Below are 21196 nucleotides of genomic sequence, written 5' to 3'. Positions count from 1 at the left end.
TTCTCTCTCTTTCCTCTCTCCTCTCTTTACCTTCTCTCTCCAGTTTCTCCCTCTAAATTCTCTCTTTATTTTCTCTCTCTAGACTTTTTATCTCTTTTTATGGATTTTGTCTCTCTAGGGTCATTCTCTCTCTCTGATTGCATCACAGACCCTAGGATAAACTTGAGATAAAAATATGATGATCCGAGATTGCTTCAAAATTCGTGCAGTAGATTGGATCCCGGTCCGATCCTTATTCAAAATTGATAACATCGATCATGGTTAATTCATATTAAGTCATCCTGATATAACCTCTGATGATCTCAATCATGATTGCCACTTTTGAAGGATACGAAGATTCTCTCTCCACTTTCTCTCTCTATTTTCTCTCTCATGACCGACTTTCTCTCTCTAAGAAGGTCTACGAATCCTGTACCGAGTCATGCCTTCATCATTTAGGGGCTCATTTGATTCCAACAAGATGATCCGAAGTTGCTTTGATATCCATGCTGTATGTCAACCTCATTTGATCATATCAAGTATCTTTCAAATTCATTATTAATGAACTATTGATTGATCTTGATCTAATCTGTGCTTCACAATTTCTTGATCAAGTTACTTAAATCTGACCCTCAGATCAGAGACCCTGAATTGTCCTAATATCTGGATGGTCCGACACATTCGGTGAACAGTCCTCTTTCCTTATGATTTAATCTTATTATATTCATGGAATAGAAATTAATGATGATTTGATATTTTAAATAGGATTAGCTGATTCTTCTAACAAAGTCTGAAGATCTAAGATGAATGAAATAAGTGGATCTTACGCACCTTATTTATTTTTAAATAATCATATTTTTCATGCAAAAAACTATTGTTGATGAAATCATATTTTTCATAAAATAAGGATCAGCATGTGTGATATGAAAAAGCATGTTTTATTATGAGCATTGATTTCATGAATATATCTTATGAAAATAGTACGATTATGAAGCATGAATTTTATTATTTTCCCATCTATATATATGTATGCTTTAAGAAAAAAGATATAAGGATTTCAAAGGCTCTCAGATAGCTATGAACGAATTCTTTCGGGAAGGTCGACATCCGGAGCTAGCATCCACACGAAACATGGCCCTGTCAGCGAGTATAAAGTTGACATATGAAACAAGAACTCTGTCGATTAAGAAATATGGCCCTATCACGGGTATAATAGTGATCTTAGCACGAATATCTCGGAGCAATATTTTGAAACTTGACATGAATACATGACAAGAATAATTTATGATTCATGATTGTGAAATATACATGATTTTATACATGCATGATTGGTTTATGACTTATTTATTATCTGTTATTTTTTAAATATTGTATTATCATGAAAAACTTATGTTTGATCCAATAAGGAAGTGCAAGTTCTACTTACTGGGCTAATGTAGCTTATATTCTTTTTTTTTTTTTTTCTTATACAGAGAAATAGCTAGGACCGATGAAAAAAATTCAGGCTTGAAGATCTGCATAGCAAGCTTAAAAATTTGGTAGTGAAAGTTTAGTTTATTTTATGATCACGAATTTGTAGTTATTTATGAATGTTGAGATTCGGGTTGGTACTCGCTTTTGAATTTAGATGCTCTGAACCAATATTGATTTAATTATTTGATGAATAACGAAATTGAATCTTTTTATTTGATGGATTTTAGATGATTATGATGGATTGGCTTCGTGTTATTGTGGGCTCCATCCCTCGGCAGTATGGCCGTATTATGTCATAAATTTGGGACGTGACATTTTATGGTATCAGAGCTTAAGTTATAATCATTGGAGATTATGATATAAGTGATTAGGATATGATAGAATAATATCAGAGCTTAAGTTTAAGATCACTGAGATTACAAAGTGATATCAAAATTTTATGTATGATCAATACGATGTGACACAGTAGGGTATGATGGATAATATCAGAGCTTAAGATTATGATCATTAAGGATGTGATAGAATGATATAAAGTTTAGGTTATGATCACTAGAGAATATGACTTAAATGGTATTTGAGCTTAAGGTTATCATTATTCGGAATTGTGACTTTAGTGATATTTGAACTTGAGGCTAAGATCATGAGAAACATGATAGATATAAAAGAAAGGATTCAATAATTTGATTTCGAATCAATAGGTATTATGATAAAATTTATGCATAAGTGGCATATGATGTCTATAATAGAATTGACGAGTTATATCTTGGATTCCAATTAGTAGGGTTGACCTGAGTATGAGAAGTGTTGACCTTAGAATGAAGTGAGAGGTATTGATATATTATGTTGGGTATATTTGATGACATTAGAATGCTAAACTTATATGGATAAAGGACATGAAAATTTTGCTGATTTTGATGTTAATTTTTTTGCAAAGAAATGTTGGTTTGGAAGTTGTCTAAATGATTGTAAGCTAAATCGAAGGTTAACTCAAATTAATTTTAGACATATGGGATTCTTGAGGAGTGGTGAAGCTTATGTAATAAGTTCAAACATAGGAAGTGGATGAAGATTTAATTTTGATGTGCTATGCCTAAGAGATAGTAAAGACAAGAAAACTTAAAATTTTGTCTTAAGTTTTATATGAAATTTGAAAGTTAGACCTACCTTTGATCGATTTAACATACAAAGATATTTTTATTTTTGATATACTTAGATAAGTTGGTAAGTTGAGATCAGAGTGCGCAGCAAAAGCGTGATGGTCTGAATTGATTAGAAATATTAATCCTTTAAATCAAAAGATATTATAGAATATATTAGTTGTAAATAACAAAGAATTTTATTGATAATGAAATGATACTATAGATCTTAATCTAATCTGATCATAGTCCGATAATTTTTGCCAGTAGGTTATTTTATTGTAGATAATGTCAAGAAGAACCTTAGATATCTCAAACAACATAACTTAATTTCGAGGATGAAATTATTTGAAGGGGGGAAGAATATAATACCCGATCCATTTGGGCCTTAGACCAGGCCCAAAATCTGAGAAGCCCAAATCCTTAAAAAAAAAAATTGAAGAAGACTCCCTATGGGAGTCTTCTTCCTCCCGATCGGCTCCTAATCGGAGTCGAAAAAACCCCGGGGAGGAGTCAAACTCCTTCCCCTCCAGCTCTATTTAAGGAGGAGATCTCTCTCCTCTCCCTCCCATCAAGAAATCGGGAGCCAACGGCAAGGACCGTCGGAATTTTGCTCGCAAAAGCCGTCACTGTGCTCACCCTTAATTCTCGTTGGAGATGTCACCGGAGCTTGAGGTAAGCTCTTTTCCTTCCTTCTCTCCCTCTTCTTCTTTTCATGGCTTCGCACACCCTCACCGGCCGTCGGAATCACTGAAAAATTCATAAAAAGGGTGAACCCTATTCGGTCAAGCCACCTTCCTCTCTTTTTTCGGCCACCGATGCCGCTGGTTGCGGCGTCTCACCCCTAGGATAGGACCCTCATACTTTTATCCCTCTTTTCTGAAAGTTTTGGCCGTCGGCGACCAGCCAATGATCAAAAAATAAAAGGAAAAAGGGGCAGATTCCCTATTTTTCAAAAAAAAAAAAACTCGCTGGCCGAACCTTGCCGCCGGCCATTCCTTGCCCCACCGCCGTCGACCGCCACTGTCGGGCATCCGGCCACGCCGCCGCCCTTCACCGAAGCCCGAGCCACCGAGCCCCACTCAGTCTGTCCCCTGTTTGGCTGAGAAGAGAAAGAAGAAAACACGAAGGAAGAAAGAAAAGAAACAAAAAGAAGAAAAGAAAAAGGAAAAAAAAAAAGAAAAAAAAAAGAAGAAAAATAAAAATAAAAAAAGAGAGAAATTTCTCTCTCTTTCCTCTCTCCTCTCTTTACCTTCTCTCTCCAATTTTTCTCTTTAAATTCTCTCTCTATTTTCTCTCTCTAGACCTTTTATCTTTTTTTATGAATTTTATCTCTCTAGGATCATTCTCTCTCTCTGATTGCATCACAGAACTTAGGATAAACTTCAGATGAAAATATGACCCGAGATTACTCTAAAATTCGTGCAGTAGATTGGATATCGATCCGATCCTTATTCGAAATTGATAACATCGATCATGGTTAATCCATATTAAGTCATTCTAATATGACCTCTGATGATCTCAATCATGATTGCCACTTTTGAAGGATACAAAGATTCTCTCTCCACTTTCTCTCTTTACTTTCTCTCTCATGACCGACTTTCTCTCTCTAAGAAGGTCTATGAATCCTGTACCGAGTCATGCCTTCATCTTTTAGGGGCTCATGTTGATTCCAACAAGATGATCCAAAGTTATTTTGATATCCGTGTTATATGTCAACCTCATTTGATCATATCAAGTATCTTTCAAATTCATTATTAATGAACTCTATTGATTGATCTTGATCTAATCTGTGCTTCATAATTTTTTAATCAAGTCACTTAAATCTGACCCTCAGATCAGAGACCCTGAATTATCCTGGTATCTGGATGGTCCGACACATCCGATCAACAGTCCTCTTTCCTTACGATTTAATCTTATTATATTCATGAAATAGAAATTGATGATGATTTGATATTTTAAATAGGATTAGCTGATTCTTCTAACGAAATCTGAAGATCTAAGATGAATGAGGTAAGTAGATCTTACGCTTCTTATTTATTTTTAAATAATCATATTTTTCATGCAAAGAACTATTGTTGATGAAATCATATTTTTCATAAAATAAGGATCAGTATGTGTGATATGAAAAAGCATGTTTTATTATGAGCATTGATTTCATGAATATATCTTATGAAAATAGTACGATTATGAAGCATGAATTTTCTTATTTTTTCATCTATGTATATGTATGATTTAAGAAAAAAAATATAAGAATTTCAAAGGCTCTCAGATAGCTATGAACGAATCTCTTCGAGAAGGTCGACATCCGGAGCTAGCATCCACACGAAACATGGCCCTGCCAGCGGGTATAAAGTTAGCATATGAAATAAGAACTCTGTCGATTAAGAAACATGACCCTGTCACAGGTATAATAGTGACCTTAGCACAAATATCTGAGAGCACTATTTTGAAACTTGACATGAATACATGACAAGAATGATTTATAATTCATGATTATGAAATATATATGATTTTATGCATGCATGATTGGTTTATGACTTATTTTATTATATGCTCTATAAAATGCTTCATTTTGTATTATCTGTTATTTTTTAAATATTGCATTATCATGAAAAACTTATGCTTGATCCAATAAGGAAGTGCAAGTTCTACTTACTGGGTAGTGTAGCTCATATTTTTTTTATTTTTTCTTTTTCTTATACAGAGAAATGGCTAGGACTGGTGAAGAAAATCCAAGCTTGAAGATCTGCATAGCAAGCTTGAAAATTTGATAGCGAAAGTTTAGTTTATTTTATGATCATGGATTTGTAGTTATTTATGAATGTTGAGATTCGGGTTGGTACTTACTTTTGGATTTAGATGCTCTGAACCAATATTGGTTCAATTATTTGATGAATAATGAAATTGAATCTTTTTATTTGATGGATTTTAGATGATTATGATGGATTGGCTTCATGTTATCGTGGGCTCCATCCCTCGATAGCATGGCCGTGTTATGTTCTGGATTTGGAGCGTGACATTTTATGGTATGAGAGCTTAGGTTATGATCATTGGGGATTATGATATAAGTGATTAGGATATGATAGAATAATATCAGAGCTTAGGTTTAAGATCACTGAGATTATGAAGTGATATCAAAACTTTAGGTATGATCAATAGGATGTGACAGAGTGGGGTATGATGGATAATATCAGAGTTTAAGATTATGATCATTAAGGACGTGATAGAATAATATAAAGTTTAGGTTATAATCACTAGAGAATATGACTTAAATGGTATTTGAGCTTAAGATTATCATTATTTGGTATTGTGGCTTTAGTGATATTTGAACTTGAGGCTAAGATCATGAGGAACATGATAGATATAAAAAAAAGGATTCAATAATTTAATTTCGAATCAATAAGTATTATGATGAAATTTATGCATAAGTGGCATATGATGTCTATAATAGAATTGACGAGTTATATCTTGGATTCCAATTAGTAGGGTTGACCTGAGTATGAGAAATGTTGACCCTGGAATGAAGTGGGAGGTATTGATATGTTATGTTGGGTATATTTGATGACATTAGAATGCTAAACTTATAGGGATAAAGGATATGATAACTTTGCTGAGTTTGATGTTAATTTTTATGCAAAGAAAGGTTAGTTTGGAAGTTGTCTAAATGATTATAAGGTAAATCGAAGGTTAACTCAAATTAATTTTAGACATATGGGATTCTTGAGTGGTGAAGCTTATGTAATAAGTTCAAACATGGGAAGTGGATGAAGATTTAATTTTGATGTGCTATGCCTAAGAGATAGTAAAGACAAGAAAACTTAAAATTTTATCCTAAATTTTATATTAAATTTGAAAGTTGGACCTACCTTTGATCGATTTAACATATAAGGATATTTTTATTTTTGATAGACTTAGATAATTTGGTAAGTTGAGATCAGAGTGCGCAGCAAAAGCGTGGTGGTCTGAATTGATTAGAAATATTAATCCTTTAAATCAAAAGATATTATAGAATACATTAGTTGTAAATACGAAAGGATTTTGTTGATAATGAAATGATACTATAGATCTAAATCTACTCTGATCATAGTTTGATAATTTTTGCCAGTAGGTTATTTTATTATAGATAATGCCAAGAAGAACCCTAGATATCTCAAACAATATAACTTAATTTCGAGGACGAAATTATTTGAAGGGGGGAGAATGTAATATCTGGTCCATTTGGGCCTTAGACCAGGCCCAAAATTTGAGAAGCCCAAATCCCACAAAAAAAAAATTGAAGAAGCTCCTAATTAGAGTCGAAAAAACCCCGAGGAGGAGTCAAACTCCTTCCCCTCTGGCTCTATTTAAGGAGGAGATCTCTCACCTCCCCCTCCCATCAAGAAATCGAGAGCCAACGGCGAGGACCGTCGGAATTTTGCTCGCAGAAGCCGTCACTGTATTCTCCCCTAATTCTCGTTGGAGATGTCACCGGAGCTTGAGGTAAGCTCTTTTCCTTCCTCCTCTCCCTCTTCTTCTTCTTTCCATGGCTTCACACACCCTCACCGGCCGTCGGAATCATCGAAAAATTCATAAAAAGGGTAAACCCCTATTCGGCTAAGCCACCTTCCTCTCTTTTTTCGACCACCGACGTTGCCGGTTGCGGCGTCTCACCCCTAGGATAGGACCCTCATACTTTTATCCCTCTTCCCCGAAAGTTATGGCCACCGGCGACTGGCCAATGACCGAAAAACAAAAAGAAAAAGGGGCGGGTCCCCTGTTTTTCAAAAAAAAAAAAAACTCGTCGGTCAAACCTTGCCACCGGCCATTTCTTGCCCCATCATCGTCGACCACCACTGTCGGGCATCCAGGCATGCCGCCGCCCCTTCGTCGGAGCCCGAGCCACCGAGCCCCACTCGGTTTGTCCCCTGTTCGGCCGAGAAGAGAAAGAAGAAAAGACGAAGAAAGAAGAAAGAAAAGAAAGAAAAAGAAGAAAAGAAAAAAAAAGAAAATTTTCTCTCTCTTTCCTCTCTCCTCTCTTTACCTTCTCTCCAGTTTCTCTCTCTAAATTCTCTCTCTAAATTCTCTCTTTAGACCTTTTATCTCTTTTTATGGATTTTGTCTCTCTAGGGTCATTCTCTCTCTCTGATTGCATCACAGACCCCAGGACAAATTTGAGATGAAAATATGATGATCCAAGATTGCTTCGAAATTCATGCAGTAGATTGGATCTCGGTCCGATCCTTATTCAAAATTGATAACATCGATCATGGTTAATCCATATTAAGTCATCCTGATATGACCTCTGATGATCTCAATCATGATTGCCACTTTTGAAAGATACGAAGATTCTCTCTCCACTTTCTCTTTCTACTCTCTCATGACCGACTTTCTCTCTCTAAGAAGGTCTATGAATCCTGTATCGAGTCATGCCTTCATCTTTTAGGGGCTCATGTTGATTCCAACAAGATGATCCGAAGTTGCTTTGATATCTGTGCTGTATGTCAACCTCATTTGATCATATCAAGTATCTTTCAAATTTATTATTAATGAACTCTATTGATTGATTTTGATCTAATCTGTGCTTCACAATTTTTTGATCAAGTCACTTAAATCTGACCCTCAGATCAGAGACCCTGAATTGTCCTGGTATCTGGATGGTCCAACACATCCGGTCAACAGTCCTCTTTCTTTATGATTTAATCTTATTATATTCATGGAATAAAAATTGATGATGATTTGATATTTTAAATAGGATTAGCTGATTCGTCTAACGAAGTCTGAAGATCTAAGATGAATGAGGTAAGTGGATCTTGCGCTCCTTATTTATTTTTAAATAATCATATTTTTCATGCAAAGAACTATTGTTGATGAAATCATATTTTTCATAAAATAAGGATCAGCATGTGTGATATGAAAAAGTATGTTTTATTATAAGCATTGATTTCATGAATATATCTTATGAAAATAGCATGATTATGAAGCATGAATTTTATTGTTTTTTCAACTATGTATACATATGCTTTAAGAAAAAATATATAAGGATTTCAAAGTCTCTCAGATAGCTATGAACGAATCCCTTCAGGAAGGTCGACATCCGGAGCTAGCATCTACACGAAACATGGCCCTGCTAGTGGGTATAAAGTTGGTATATAAAACAAAAACTTTGTCGATTAAGAAATATGGCCCTGTCATGGGTATAATAGTGACCTTAGCATGAATATCTGGGAATAATATTTTGAAACTTGACATGAATACATGACAAGAATGATTTATGATTCATGATTGTGAAATATACATGATTTTATGCATGCATGATTGGTTTATGACTTGTTTTATTATATGCTCTATAAAATATTTTATTTTATATTATCTGTTATTTTCTAAATATTGCATTATCATGAAAAACTTATGCTTGATTCAATAAGGAAACGCAAGTTCTACTTACTGGGCTACTGTAGCTCATATTCTTTTTATTTTTTTTTTTCTTATACAAAGAAATAGCTAGGACCGGTGAAGAAAATCCAGGCTTGAAGATCTGCATAGCAAGCTTGAAAATTTGATAGCGGAAGTTTAGTTTATTTTATGATCACGGATTTGTAGTTATTTATAAATGTTGAGATTCGGATTGGTACTTGCTTTTGGATTTAAATGCTCTGAACCAATATTGATTCAATTATTTGATGAATAATAGAATTGAATCTTTTTATTTGATGGATTTTAGATGATTATGATGGATTGGCTTCGTGTTATCGTGGGCTCCATCCCTCAGCAGCATGGTCGTATTATGTCCCAAATTTGGGGCGTGATATTTTATGGTATCAGAGCTTAGGTTATGATCTTTGGAGATTATGATATAAGTGATTAGGATATGATGGAATAATATCAGAGCTTAGGTTTAAGATCACTGAGATTATGAAGTGATATCAAAACTTTATGTATGATCAATAGGATGTGACAGAGTGGGGTATGATGGATAATATTAGAGCTTAAGATTATGATCATTAAGGACGTGATAGAATGATATAAAGTTTAGGTTATGATCACTAGAGAATATGACTTGAATGGTATTTGAGCTTAAGGTTATCATTATTCGAGATTGTGGCTTTAGTGATATTTGAACTTGAGGCTAAGATCATGAGGAACATGATAGATATAAAAGAAAGAATTCAATAATTTGATTTTGAATCAATAGGTATCATGATGAAATTTATGCATAAATGGCATATGATGTCTATAATAGAATTGACGAGTTATATCTTGGATTCCAATTAGTAGGGTTGACCTGAGTACGAGAAGTATTGACCCTAGAATGAAGTGGGAGATATTGATATGTTATGTTGGGTATATTTGATGACATTAGAATGCTAAACTTATATGGATAAAGGATATGATAACTTTGCTGATTTTGATGTTAATTTTTTTGCAAAGAACGGTTGGTTTGAAAGTTGTCTAAATGATTGTAAGGTAAATCGAAGGTTAACTCAAATTAATTTTAGACATATGAGATTCTTGAGGAGTGGTGAAGCTTATGTAATAAATTCAAATATAGAAAGTGGATGAAGATTTAATTTTGATGTGCTATGCCTGAGAGATAGAAAAGACAAGAAAACTTAAAATTTTATCCTTAGTTTTATATAAAATTTGAAAGTTGGACCTACCTTTGATCGATTTAACATACAAGGATATTTTTATTTTTGATAGACTTAGATAATCTTGTAAGTTGAGATCAGAGTGCGCAGCAAAAGCATGGTAGTCTGAATTGATTAAAAATATTAATCCTTTAAATCAAAAGATATTATAGAATATATTAGTTGTAAATAAGAAAGGATTTTATTGATAATGAAATGATACTATAGATCTTAATCTAATCTGATCATAGTCCAATAATTTTTGCCAGTAGGTTATTTTATTGTAGATAATGCCAAGAAGAACCCTAGATATCTCAAACAACATAACTTAATTTCGAGGATGAAATTATTTGAAGGGGAGAGAATATAATACTCGACCCATTTGGGCCTTAGACCAGGCCCAAAATTTGAGAAGCCCAAATCCCACAAAAAAAAATTTTTGAAGAAGACTCACTACGGGAGTCTTCTTCCTCCCGATCGGCTCTTAATCAGAGTCGGAAAAAATCCTGAGGAGGAGTCAAACTCCTTCCCGTCCGACTCTATTTAAGGAGATCTCTCCCCTCCCTCTCCCGTCAAGAAATCGGGAGCCAACGGCGAGGACCGCCAAAATTTTGCTCGCGGAAGCCGTCACTGTGCTCGCCCCTAATTCTCACCGGAGATGTCACTGAAGCTTGAGGTAAGCTCTTTTCCTTCCTCCTCTCCCTCTTCTTCTTCTTTTCATGGCTTCACACACCCTCACCGGCCGTCGGAATCATCGAAAATTTCATAAAAAGGGTGAACCCCTGTTCGGCCGAGCCACCTTCCTCTCTTTTTTCGGCCACCAACGCCGCTAGTTGCGGCGTCTCACCCTTAGGATAGGATCCTCATACTTTTATCCCTCTTCCTCGAAAGTTTTGGCCACCGGCAATAGGCCAATGATCGGAAAACAAAAGGAAAAAGAGGCGGATCCCCTGTTTTTTGAAAAAAAAAAAAACTCGCCGGCCGAACCTTACCGCTGGCCATTCCTTGCCCCACCGCTGTCGATCGCCGCTGTCGGACATCCGACCACATCGCCGCCCTTCATCGGAGCCTGAGCCACCGAGCCCCACTCGGTCCGTCCCCTGTTCGACCGAGAAGAGAAAGAAGAAAAGATGAAGAAGAAAGAAAGAAAAGAAAGAAAAAGAAGAAAAGAAAAAGAAAAGAAGAAGAAGAAAAAAAACAAAAATAGAAAAAAAATTCTCTCTTTCCTCTCTCCTCTCTTTACTTTCTCTCTCCAATTTCTCTCTCTAAATTCTCTTACTATTTTCTCTCTAGACCTTTTATCTCTTTTTATGGATGTTATCTCTCTAGGGTCATTCTCTCTCTCTGATTGCATCACAGACCCTAGGATAAACTTGAGATGAAAATATGATGACTCGAGATTGCTCCAATATTCGTGCAGTAGATTGGATCCCGATCCGATCCTTATTCAAAATTGATAACATCGATCATGATTAATCCATATTAAGTCATCCTGATATGATCTCTGATGATCTCAATCATGATTGCCACTTTTGAAAGATACGAAGATTCTCTCTCCACTTTCTCTCTCTACTTTCTCTCTCATGACCGACTTTCTCTCTCTAAGAAGGTCTATGAATCCTGTACTGAGTCATGCCTTCATCTTTTAGGGGCTCATGTTGATTCCAACAAGATGATCCGAAGTTGCTTTGATATCCGAAGTTGCTTTAATTTATTATTAATGAACTCTATTGATTGATCTTGATCTAATCTGTGCTTCATAATTTTTTGATCAAGTCACTTAAATCTGACTCTCTGATCAAAGATCCTGAATTATCCTGGTATCTGGATGGTCCGACACATCTGGTCAACAGTCCTCTTTCCTTATAATTTAATCTTATTATATTCATGAAATAAAAATTGATGATGATTTGATATTTTAAATAGGATTAGCTTATTCTTCTAACGAAGTCTGAAGATCTAAGATGAATGAGGTAAGTGGATCTTACGCTCCTTATTTATTTTTAAATAATCATGTTTTTCATGCAAAGAACTATTATTGATGAAATCATATTTTTCATAAAATAAAGATCAGCATGCATGATATGGAAAAGCATATTTTATTATAAGCATTGATTTTATGAATATATTTTACGAAAATAGCACGACTATGAAGTATGAATTTTATTATTTTTCCATCTATGTATGTGTATGCTTTAAGAAAAAAGATATAAGGAGTTCAAAGGCTCTCAGATAGTTATGAATGAATTTCTTCGGGAAGGTCGACATTCGGAGCTAGCATCTACACGAAACATGGCCCTGCCAGCGGGTATAAAGTTGGCACATAAAACAAGAACTCTGTCGATTAAGAAATATGGTCCTGTCACGGGTATAATAGTGACCTTTGCACGAATATCTGAGAATAATATTTTGAAACTTGACATGAATACTTGACAAGAATGACTTATGATTCATGATTGTGAAATATACATGATTTTATGTATGCATGATTGGTTTATGACTTGTTTTATTATATGCTTTATGAAATGCATTATTTTGTATTATCTGTTATTTTATAAATGTTGCATTATCATGGAAAACTTATGCTTGATCCAATAAGGAAGTGCAAGTTCTACTTACTGGGCTAGTGTAGCTCATATTCTTTTTATTTTTTCTTTTTCTTATACAGAGAAATGGCTAGGATCAGTGAAGAAAATCAAGGCTTGAAGATCTGCATAGCAAGTTTGGAAATTTGGTAGCGAAAGTTTAGTTTATTTTATGATCACGGATTTGTAGTTATTTATGAATGTTGAGATTCAGATTGGTACTTGCTTTTGGATTTAGATGCTCTGAACCAATATTGGTTCAATTATTTGATGAATAATGGAATAGAATCTTTTTATTTGATGGATTTTAGATGATTATGATGGATTGGCTTCGTGTTATCGTGGGCTCCATCCCTTGGCAGCATGGCCGTGTTATGTCCCGGATTTGGGGCGTGACAAGGCATATCTCAAGATTCCATGTCAATCTTGTTTTAAAATTGTTTTGCTGCTTTTTAAATCAATCCTATAATAAATCTCATGCTTTATATGATAGTCTCAAATACTCAAAAGCAACTTCAGCCAAAATTTCCACCCTGATTCTGATTAGTTCCATTTCATTTTGTTCTGCTTTCACTGACTTCTAGGTTAAGTAAATTCATCTGAGACAATGTTTAACGCTTTTAGGTGCTTCCGTAGGCTCCACATCTAAAGAGATGGAAGATTGATGGCCCATAGGCATCAATGAATAAGCCTCCAGTCCTTTTCTCTGGATCAACTAAAGAAGGTGCAGTGGCTAGTCCTCGGTTAAAGTTAGCCTGTTTTAATTATGGACAAGAATAACATTTTCTTTTTGGGGTGTAGACCACTTGGACTCTGGATTGACAATAAGTGGACTTATTTCAACTATATTTGTAATTAGAGAGTTAGATTTGCTATTAGATTATTTAGATTAGTGTCAAATTAGTCAAGTGATCTCCTATTTACATCTAAAGAAGGGATAAAGGTACTTTAAAATCATGGGATTTACTTGTAATTAGACAAGCAAGTGAGGGAAAAGTTGTCAATTAGCTGAAATTATTTATGGGCCTGCTCCCCATAACAAAAACTTGGAAGAAGCAATCAAAGGTTAGATGATCACCTTTAGAATTGATCCTTCACTTGATTCTTGAGTTCTTCCTGCGTTTTAGATGCACAGTTTAATTGCCTTAGTAAATTTAAAAATCATATCAATCCATGTTTTTAAGTGATAATACATATATTACATAGCACTGCAACACTAGTCTTGTTTAATTAATCAACTGCCTATGCATTAGTCAAAGGTACTAGGAGCACTAGGTGACATTTTATGGAAGCCCTTTTCTTAAGATTTTGATTTTTTTTGTTTATTTTCATATTAGTACTTTTTCTGCCTACTGTCTAGTTAATCACAATTTCTGCATAGGCATCTTTCCCTTTTCCAAGAATCCCACTTTCTTGGCCCTTCTTTTTGGGGTAGTAGAGTATGATATCTTAGACTTCTTCCTTCCCCATCACCTGAGCTTAGTAGGGTATGCTGAACCGGCCCCATACCAGCACGGGGCCTGGTATCGAGACGGCATACCTTGATCTTGTCACAGATGCTACACTAATTGACCTGTCTATTATCCAGCTTCTCACCTCTTCCTCATTTCTTACATAGGCTACCTGACAAAAGGACCAGTAAAAATGATGTGCCCTGATCAAGTGAAGCAGAACTGACAGGGCAAATTTGCCACCAAAGCAGAATTGACACAGTTTGTGGAAAATTCAGACTATTTTGCAATAACGACCATGAGAAAGCATATGACAGGACATCAGTTAAGCATTCACATATATGACCGTGATTTATCGACCTGAAATGTTCTTTTCATGGTATGTTATCATCAAAAAGAACCAACAGTAAGCTCACATGATTAATTGATATTTAAAGGCTGGATCATCTGGAATGGACCCAGAGGAATTTGTTAAAATATTATGAGAATCTTTAAACACCAGGAAACTAAAATAGCTACATATCTCGTTAGACAGTTCCCAGACAAACAAAAATAGTTTATTACCAAGAAAAGAGGAAAAAAAAAAAAGAAAGCGGTTGTTTCAGTATCAAAATAACTGACCATAAGCAGCAGCTATTGCAGACATGCTCGCAACCTCCACTGAAGCAGAAGAGGACACACCTTTGCCTTCTGGAACAGCAGAAGAAACCTGAAGTTCATTTTGACATATCAAACACTAAAGTAACAGGCTTGGCTTCGAAGAACTGTATATAATGTTAAGCTAACAGCATTGTCAGGGCCTTTAAAGTTTACTAAGAAAGCCCCCGCTGAATTGTCCAAAACCATATTAAAATACAAGTTCCAGATAAGTCCCATCCATGTAGAAGTTTTTGAAATTATTGAACATGCATAGCTATCACTAGAAGGGGAAAAAACAGCACTTGCACTTCCTATTTTCAGTTGCTCACATAGGAATCAAGTGATAGACTCCAATTCAGTCAGCACTATTGTTATTCATAAACCACATCTTGTAAAAAGGTCCTCCAAAGTAAAGTTTGAGGAATTCAGTCAGCTATTCAAGATGTCTCCTGTACATGGGTCACCACTACATGATGAAGTTTTCGAAGAACTAAGAAGAACAATAATGGAAAGCTAGATTAAAAGCTAACAATAAAACCAACTTCATAGAAAACCATTAATGGCATCCTTCACATGGCAAGATTTTGAGGTATGTCCTCCATTAAAGTAATCTAGTTAGGATTTCTGTGTCACCATAAATTATGTAATATTTATCCCACCTATTTCAGGCTGCCCATGACAATTTAACTTCATCAATGGTACATATCCAAGGACGGGTCCTTGACAGAAGGAAGTATATCTTCAAAACATTTTGGGAAATTAGTGATTCCATGTCAATTTTCAGTCTCCCATCCTCTTCTTTGACCCTCAAACCTAAAATCCCAAGACCCCTTCTAATGTTGCCTTGGGCCTAAAATGCACATTGAAGTAAACTCAAACAATTCCAAAAACAAAAGGATTTAGGTATCTGCACCTGTCACCTGTTGGCACAGCACCTGCCATCCTGTGCCAAATCATAATAAATAAAATAATAATAAAAATAAAAACCATTTTCAGTTAAATAAAAATAGAAAAGAGTCAATATTTAACAAAAATAAATATATAATATATTAATAATATAAATAAAATTAAAATTCAAATGGAACCAAAGTTTCTAGATGTACATTTCTTGTTTTCATCGTAAGAGAATAAGCATGAGGATTATTCTTGATCTCTTACAACAATAGTTTTTTCTTCATAGTGGTGAATAGGCATGTACAATGCATGATTACTATCAAAAATAAAAATAATAAAATTACAGATAAAATAAAAAAATTAAAATATTTAACAAAAAAAGAATATACCACTAATAGAAATAAATATAGGATAAAGCATAGTCAATAAAAGTGGAGAGATTGGAATATTGGATGGATTCGGTGGGCTAAGATAGGCATGGTAAAGATCGAGAAGGATGGAAGTATAAATATTTCTTTCCAAAAACAACAATGCAGATAATTATTATAGGATAAAGTTTTCTATGTAAACTAATTATTTTTCCATCTAAGGGCAAATTTGATAGACCTGAAAACTCAGACAGGCTCTTTTAATATAGTATAGATATCTGGGTTTTATGTTGAATTTTTGTGGCATAATTTTTTCCTGGCACCATGGCATTAGAAGTTTCAAAAAAAAATCAGCTAAAATATGCTATTAGTTGACCAAGGTTTTTGATTCTAGATCTGATAATGTCTAATCATTATTATGTCCTACCACTTTTCCTATCCTCTCATCAACATGTGTATGAAGATAAAGCATGATACTGAAATTCACAATCTCTGAAAATGTTCAAGTAAGAAATAACTAAATACATTAGACAAACAGATGAAGTTATACCAGTATGCTGATACTGTCAGTCAAGCAAATGCCCAGCTCGTTCAATAAGACAACAATTGCCCCAGCCACATATGCTACCCACCTGAATGGAACATGATTTAGTGGATCTATAAACAGAAAAATGATGGAAATCTCAGTTGCAAAGGAGTGACTAACTTCTGCGATGGATCTTGTGCAAAGAATTTATGTGCCTTTTCATATGATATTGGTTGCTCGCCATCCATCATATCTGATAAGTCCATGTCAAAGGTGGGTGCTCGGTTATTCAACTCAGATCCAAATGATACCTGAAAAGATGAGTCAGAAGACAGCAAAATAACTTGAAAAGACAGATCGGAATAAAGGAGGTTACTGAAACTTACAAATAGTTCAGCAGGGATAAGAAGAATGATGATTTCACAACATCATTACTCATTTGTATATCAATTAAGACTTCTCGAAAGAATTGTCCTTTTGCAATAGGATACAGAGGAAGGAAAAGAGAGCACATGGCATAAAAATGATTTATCTGGATCATCACATATCAAGGGATTTTATAATGCCTGATTTAATTATTATCCTTGCTAATGTGACAGTTCATGAAACAATGACATGGTGCATTAGGATTCATCCAGCAGACAGCCCATCCTACAGTCCTTGCATGTTCAAGCTGCCGTCAATGCATTTTGGCCCATTCCTCTTGGATAGATCGGGCAGAGCAGAAGCACTGAATCCCAAGGTTGGCATCCTTCAAGCATGATCCCGCGACCTTGACTGCTAATCTGTGCTGAGCAGAACCTTAAAGGGGTGCCCAATCCTATCATGTGCCAAGTTGTTGCGGCATGGCCCTTAGGTTGCATTTGATGCATCATTAGACAATCTTAGAAGATAATCTGGATTGCTTTTAAGATAGATTGCCACCATTAAATTACCAGTAATGTTGATTACCGTGCTTGGTATATGTAGATAATGTTGCAGTAAAATTACTGAAAATCTTGATTGACATGTTTGGTATGATAATCAGATTATCGATAATATGAAATCAAATTTCTAAAATAGCCCCTTAACCTTATAATAATAATAATAATATATAGAATAATATTGATATAATATATATTACAATATATTAATATGATATATAATATTATATAATAATATAATAATAAATTATTATAATATAATATACTATATTATTATATATAATAATATTATATTATGATATTATAATAAACTATTATAATATATTATATTATATTATATTTTTTTAATATAATATACCATACTATATTATTATATACAATAATATTATATTATATATTATGTTATATTAATAAAAGATATTATTATAATATATTATAATATTTATATATTAATATATTATAATATAATAATATAACTATATAATTAATATATTGTTATATAGAATAATATTTATATAATATATATTACTATATTAATATAATATATAATATTATATGATAATATAATAATAAATTATTATAATATAATATATTATATTATTATATATAATAATATTATATTATATACTATATTATATAAATATAAGATATTAATATAATATAATATATATTATTATAATATATAATAATAATATAATAATATACAGTAATATAATATTATAATAATAATATAATATAATATAATATAATTTATTGTTATATATAATAGGATTTATATATAATATATTATCATATACTATATTATTGTAATATAATATAGTTACTATAAAAATATAATAATAGTATAGTATATTATAATATATTATATCATATTATTATATATAATAAGGGGAGGGTGAGAATCGTCGAGGAAGAGGGGTGAAGGGATGGGTTTTGTGTGATTTTTTTTTTAAGGGATAATTATTCAAAAATTATTTTACAACATTGTCAAACAAGTGATAATCTGGATAGCCACCTCTCCCTAAGACAATCTAGATTACCTCCTGAGAGGTAATCTGGATTGTCAAGATAATCTGGATTGCCATCCAAAAAGTATACCAAATACAGTAATCTGATAGGTTCACTTTAAATTGTCAGTAATCTGAATAGATTGTCAGCTACCAAACGCAACCCTAGGTCATTATGCCACATCAGCAAACCGTTGTGGCATGACCTCGAGTTTGTAGGGATGTAATCTCGAAAGATTTGAGACCTCAACTATAAGTGGGTCCAACTGGCCCTCTGAAAAAGATAACAAAAAATCAACTTGGTGGGGGGAGACTCTGTCTCTTTGTTTTCTATTCATTCTTTTATTTCCCACCAAAAACCTTCACTGACGTAAGTGTTGTAAGACCCAGTTGAGCCAATTTGGTGAGCCTTCACCCTTTATCCTTTATTTTGCAAGTACACGACGGTGATCCACATTAACATTCCAAGATCGAAAATAATAGATTGACATCATCTATGGGAATCCTTAAACGAGAAGCCATGCCATCTAGAAGGAGGAACTAGTCTCCAGCATCAATCAAATCTCAAGGTTTCTCCAAGGAAGGATCCCCTAAGAGGATCTCATCTCCCTCAGACCGCAACCATCGACTCCACCACCTTAACGGACTCCCAAGATGCTAGTGACCATAGAGCAATTAGACCAGACCAGCTTCAACAGTAGGTTTAGGTCCTAACCAATCTAGTCAAGGGCTTGGTTCTAGAGAAGAAACCTTAGCTAATAGAATCTCCTAGGAGTTATGTAGGTCAGTGATCGGATTCCAATTGGAGGGGAGATCAGCTTCATCATTATGAACTCCCTAAGCACAATCGAGAAAGCTTCTATTTAGTGAACAAGTCAAGGGAGTTCAAAGGAGATTTTGATCCAGAGTGAGACTTTCTCTCTCACGAAAGAGAGTGATGGTTTTGGGGAGGATAGAAGGCCGGTCTGACCCAAATGAATGAATGCCTAGTGTGGATCATCGAGGAAGTAAAGGCGAAGGTGGGGAGTTCAAGTGAATCCATCTTTTGCAACATGGCAATATTCATAAAGTAGATCATGGCAGAGCCACGTCCTCCAAGGTTCAAGATGTCACAAGTAGAATCTTATGATGGGATGATGGATCCCATCAACCACCTAGAGTCCTTCAAGGCCCTCATCCCACTACACCTCATATGTCATCTTGTGTCATGCCTCTACAACTACACTAAAGAGGACGCTTGAGCATGGTATTCTAGCCTTCCATCGCATTTGATTAGTTCATTTGATCAACTAAGCCAAAGTTCATCAACCATTTGGTTACCAGCCAAGACCATTGGAAGAACTCTGAAGCCTTAAGGAGCATGAAGTAGACGAAAGATGAGACTCTCCATGAGTTCATTAGCCACTTCAATTCTAAGGCATTAAAAGTGTGTGATCTTGATCAAGTGGTTGTTGTTGTTGCCCTAATGAATGACTTGAAAAATTCTTGATTCAATTTCTCTCTCCAAAAGCAAGAGGCCATCTAAAACCTTGACCAAGCTTATCGTGCAGGTGGAGAAGTACATTAATGCTGATGAAGCCATGAATGCTCGGAGTGATGTGAGCGATGACCAATCAAAGAAAAAGAGGAAGAGCTAAGAAGACAAGAAGACCATGGAAAGAGGACCATGGAATGTAGAGAAGCTCCACAGCGCCCAAGGACACCACCTCAGAGGTGTGGAAATTACACTCCCCTAAATACTTCATGAAGCAATATTTTAATGAACATTCAGAACAAGAAATATATTCAATGACTGGAGAGGATGAAATCAAACTCAGTTAGGAGATCGAAATAAGTTCTACATCTTCCACCATGAGCATGACACAAAGGAATGCTGACATCTAAAGGATAAAAGTGAAAAGCTCGTTCAGCATGGTTATCTTGACCAATTTATGGAGCATGGCCAAGGAGAAGGAGAGGAGATCGACACTCACCTTTGGAGCACACCCTTGCTTGTCGCTCCTCGCATAACCAGCTGTGGCTGGTGTTATTGAAGTTATTGCTGGTAGACTAGCTAGCAAAGCAAAGTAATTTGGCCCGAAAAGCTTATGTTCATCAAATTAGGATGGAAGACCCTCTCCTTAAGAAGCTTAAGGCAAGAGAGACTCACATTCTTAGATGATGATTTACAGGGCATTTAGGCCCTTCATGATGATGCAATGGTCGTTTCTGTGACCATTGCAGAATTTGAGGTGAAAAGGATCCCTGTGGACAATGGCAGCTCTATTGATATTCTATACTATAAGGCGCTGGAGAAGATAAAAATTTTTAAAGATTGGCTTAGGCTGACTAAGGTGCCCTTAGTTAGTTTTATTGAAAACTTGGTTCAATTGGAAGAGATCATCACATTGTTCATTACCGCTGGATATTTGCCTTAACAAGTGACTGTAATGGTGGGCTTTTTGGTTATTTAAGTCTCTTCTGCATATAATGCCATTATCAAGCGACCAACCCTCAATGCAATGAAGGCCATCACTTCTACTTACCACAGTGATGAAGTTCCCAACTGAGCACAGGATTTAGGAGGTCTGAGGTAATCAAGTGGCTGCATGATAGTGTTACATGA

The 21196-nt window shown here is 34.8% G+C and overlaps 1 protein-coding gene across 3 annotated transcripts in view; it reads right to left on the bottom strand.

Annotated features, from left to right (window-relative positions):
* Nucleotides 1-21196, bottom strand: part of LOC105039348 (L-arabinokinase) — a 47260-nt gene that overhangs the window by 5521 nt on the left and 20543 nt on the right. For all 3 annotated transcript variants that reach the window (XR_012135447.1, XM_010915486.4, XM_029262804.2), the window contains exons 19-21: nucleotides 16842-16972; nucleotides 16686-16767; nucleotides 14856-14943 (exon numbers count right to left, since the gene is read on the bottom strand). Coding sequence is in view for 2 of the 3 variants with exons in the window: in XM_010915486.4 (XP_010913788.1) it covers nucleotides 14856-14943; nucleotides 16686-16767; nucleotides 16842-16972 (301 nt within the window). In the remaining variant the exon portion in view is untranslated. The remainder of the gene's footprint in view (nucleotides 1-14855; nucleotides 14944-16685; nucleotides 16768-16841; nucleotides 16973-21196) is intronic.

Source organism: Elaeis guineensis, chromosome 1, assembly GCF_000442705.2.
Source record: "Elaeis guineensis isolate ETL-2024a chromosome 1, EG11, whole genome shotgun sequence".
Taxonomy (NCBI): domain Eukaryota; kingdom Viridiplantae; phylum Streptophyta; class Magnoliopsida; order Arecales; family Arecaceae; genus Elaeis; species Elaeis guineensis.
Note: the sequence above shows the minus strand (reverse complement) of the source record. Positions and strands in the feature narration are given on the sequence as shown.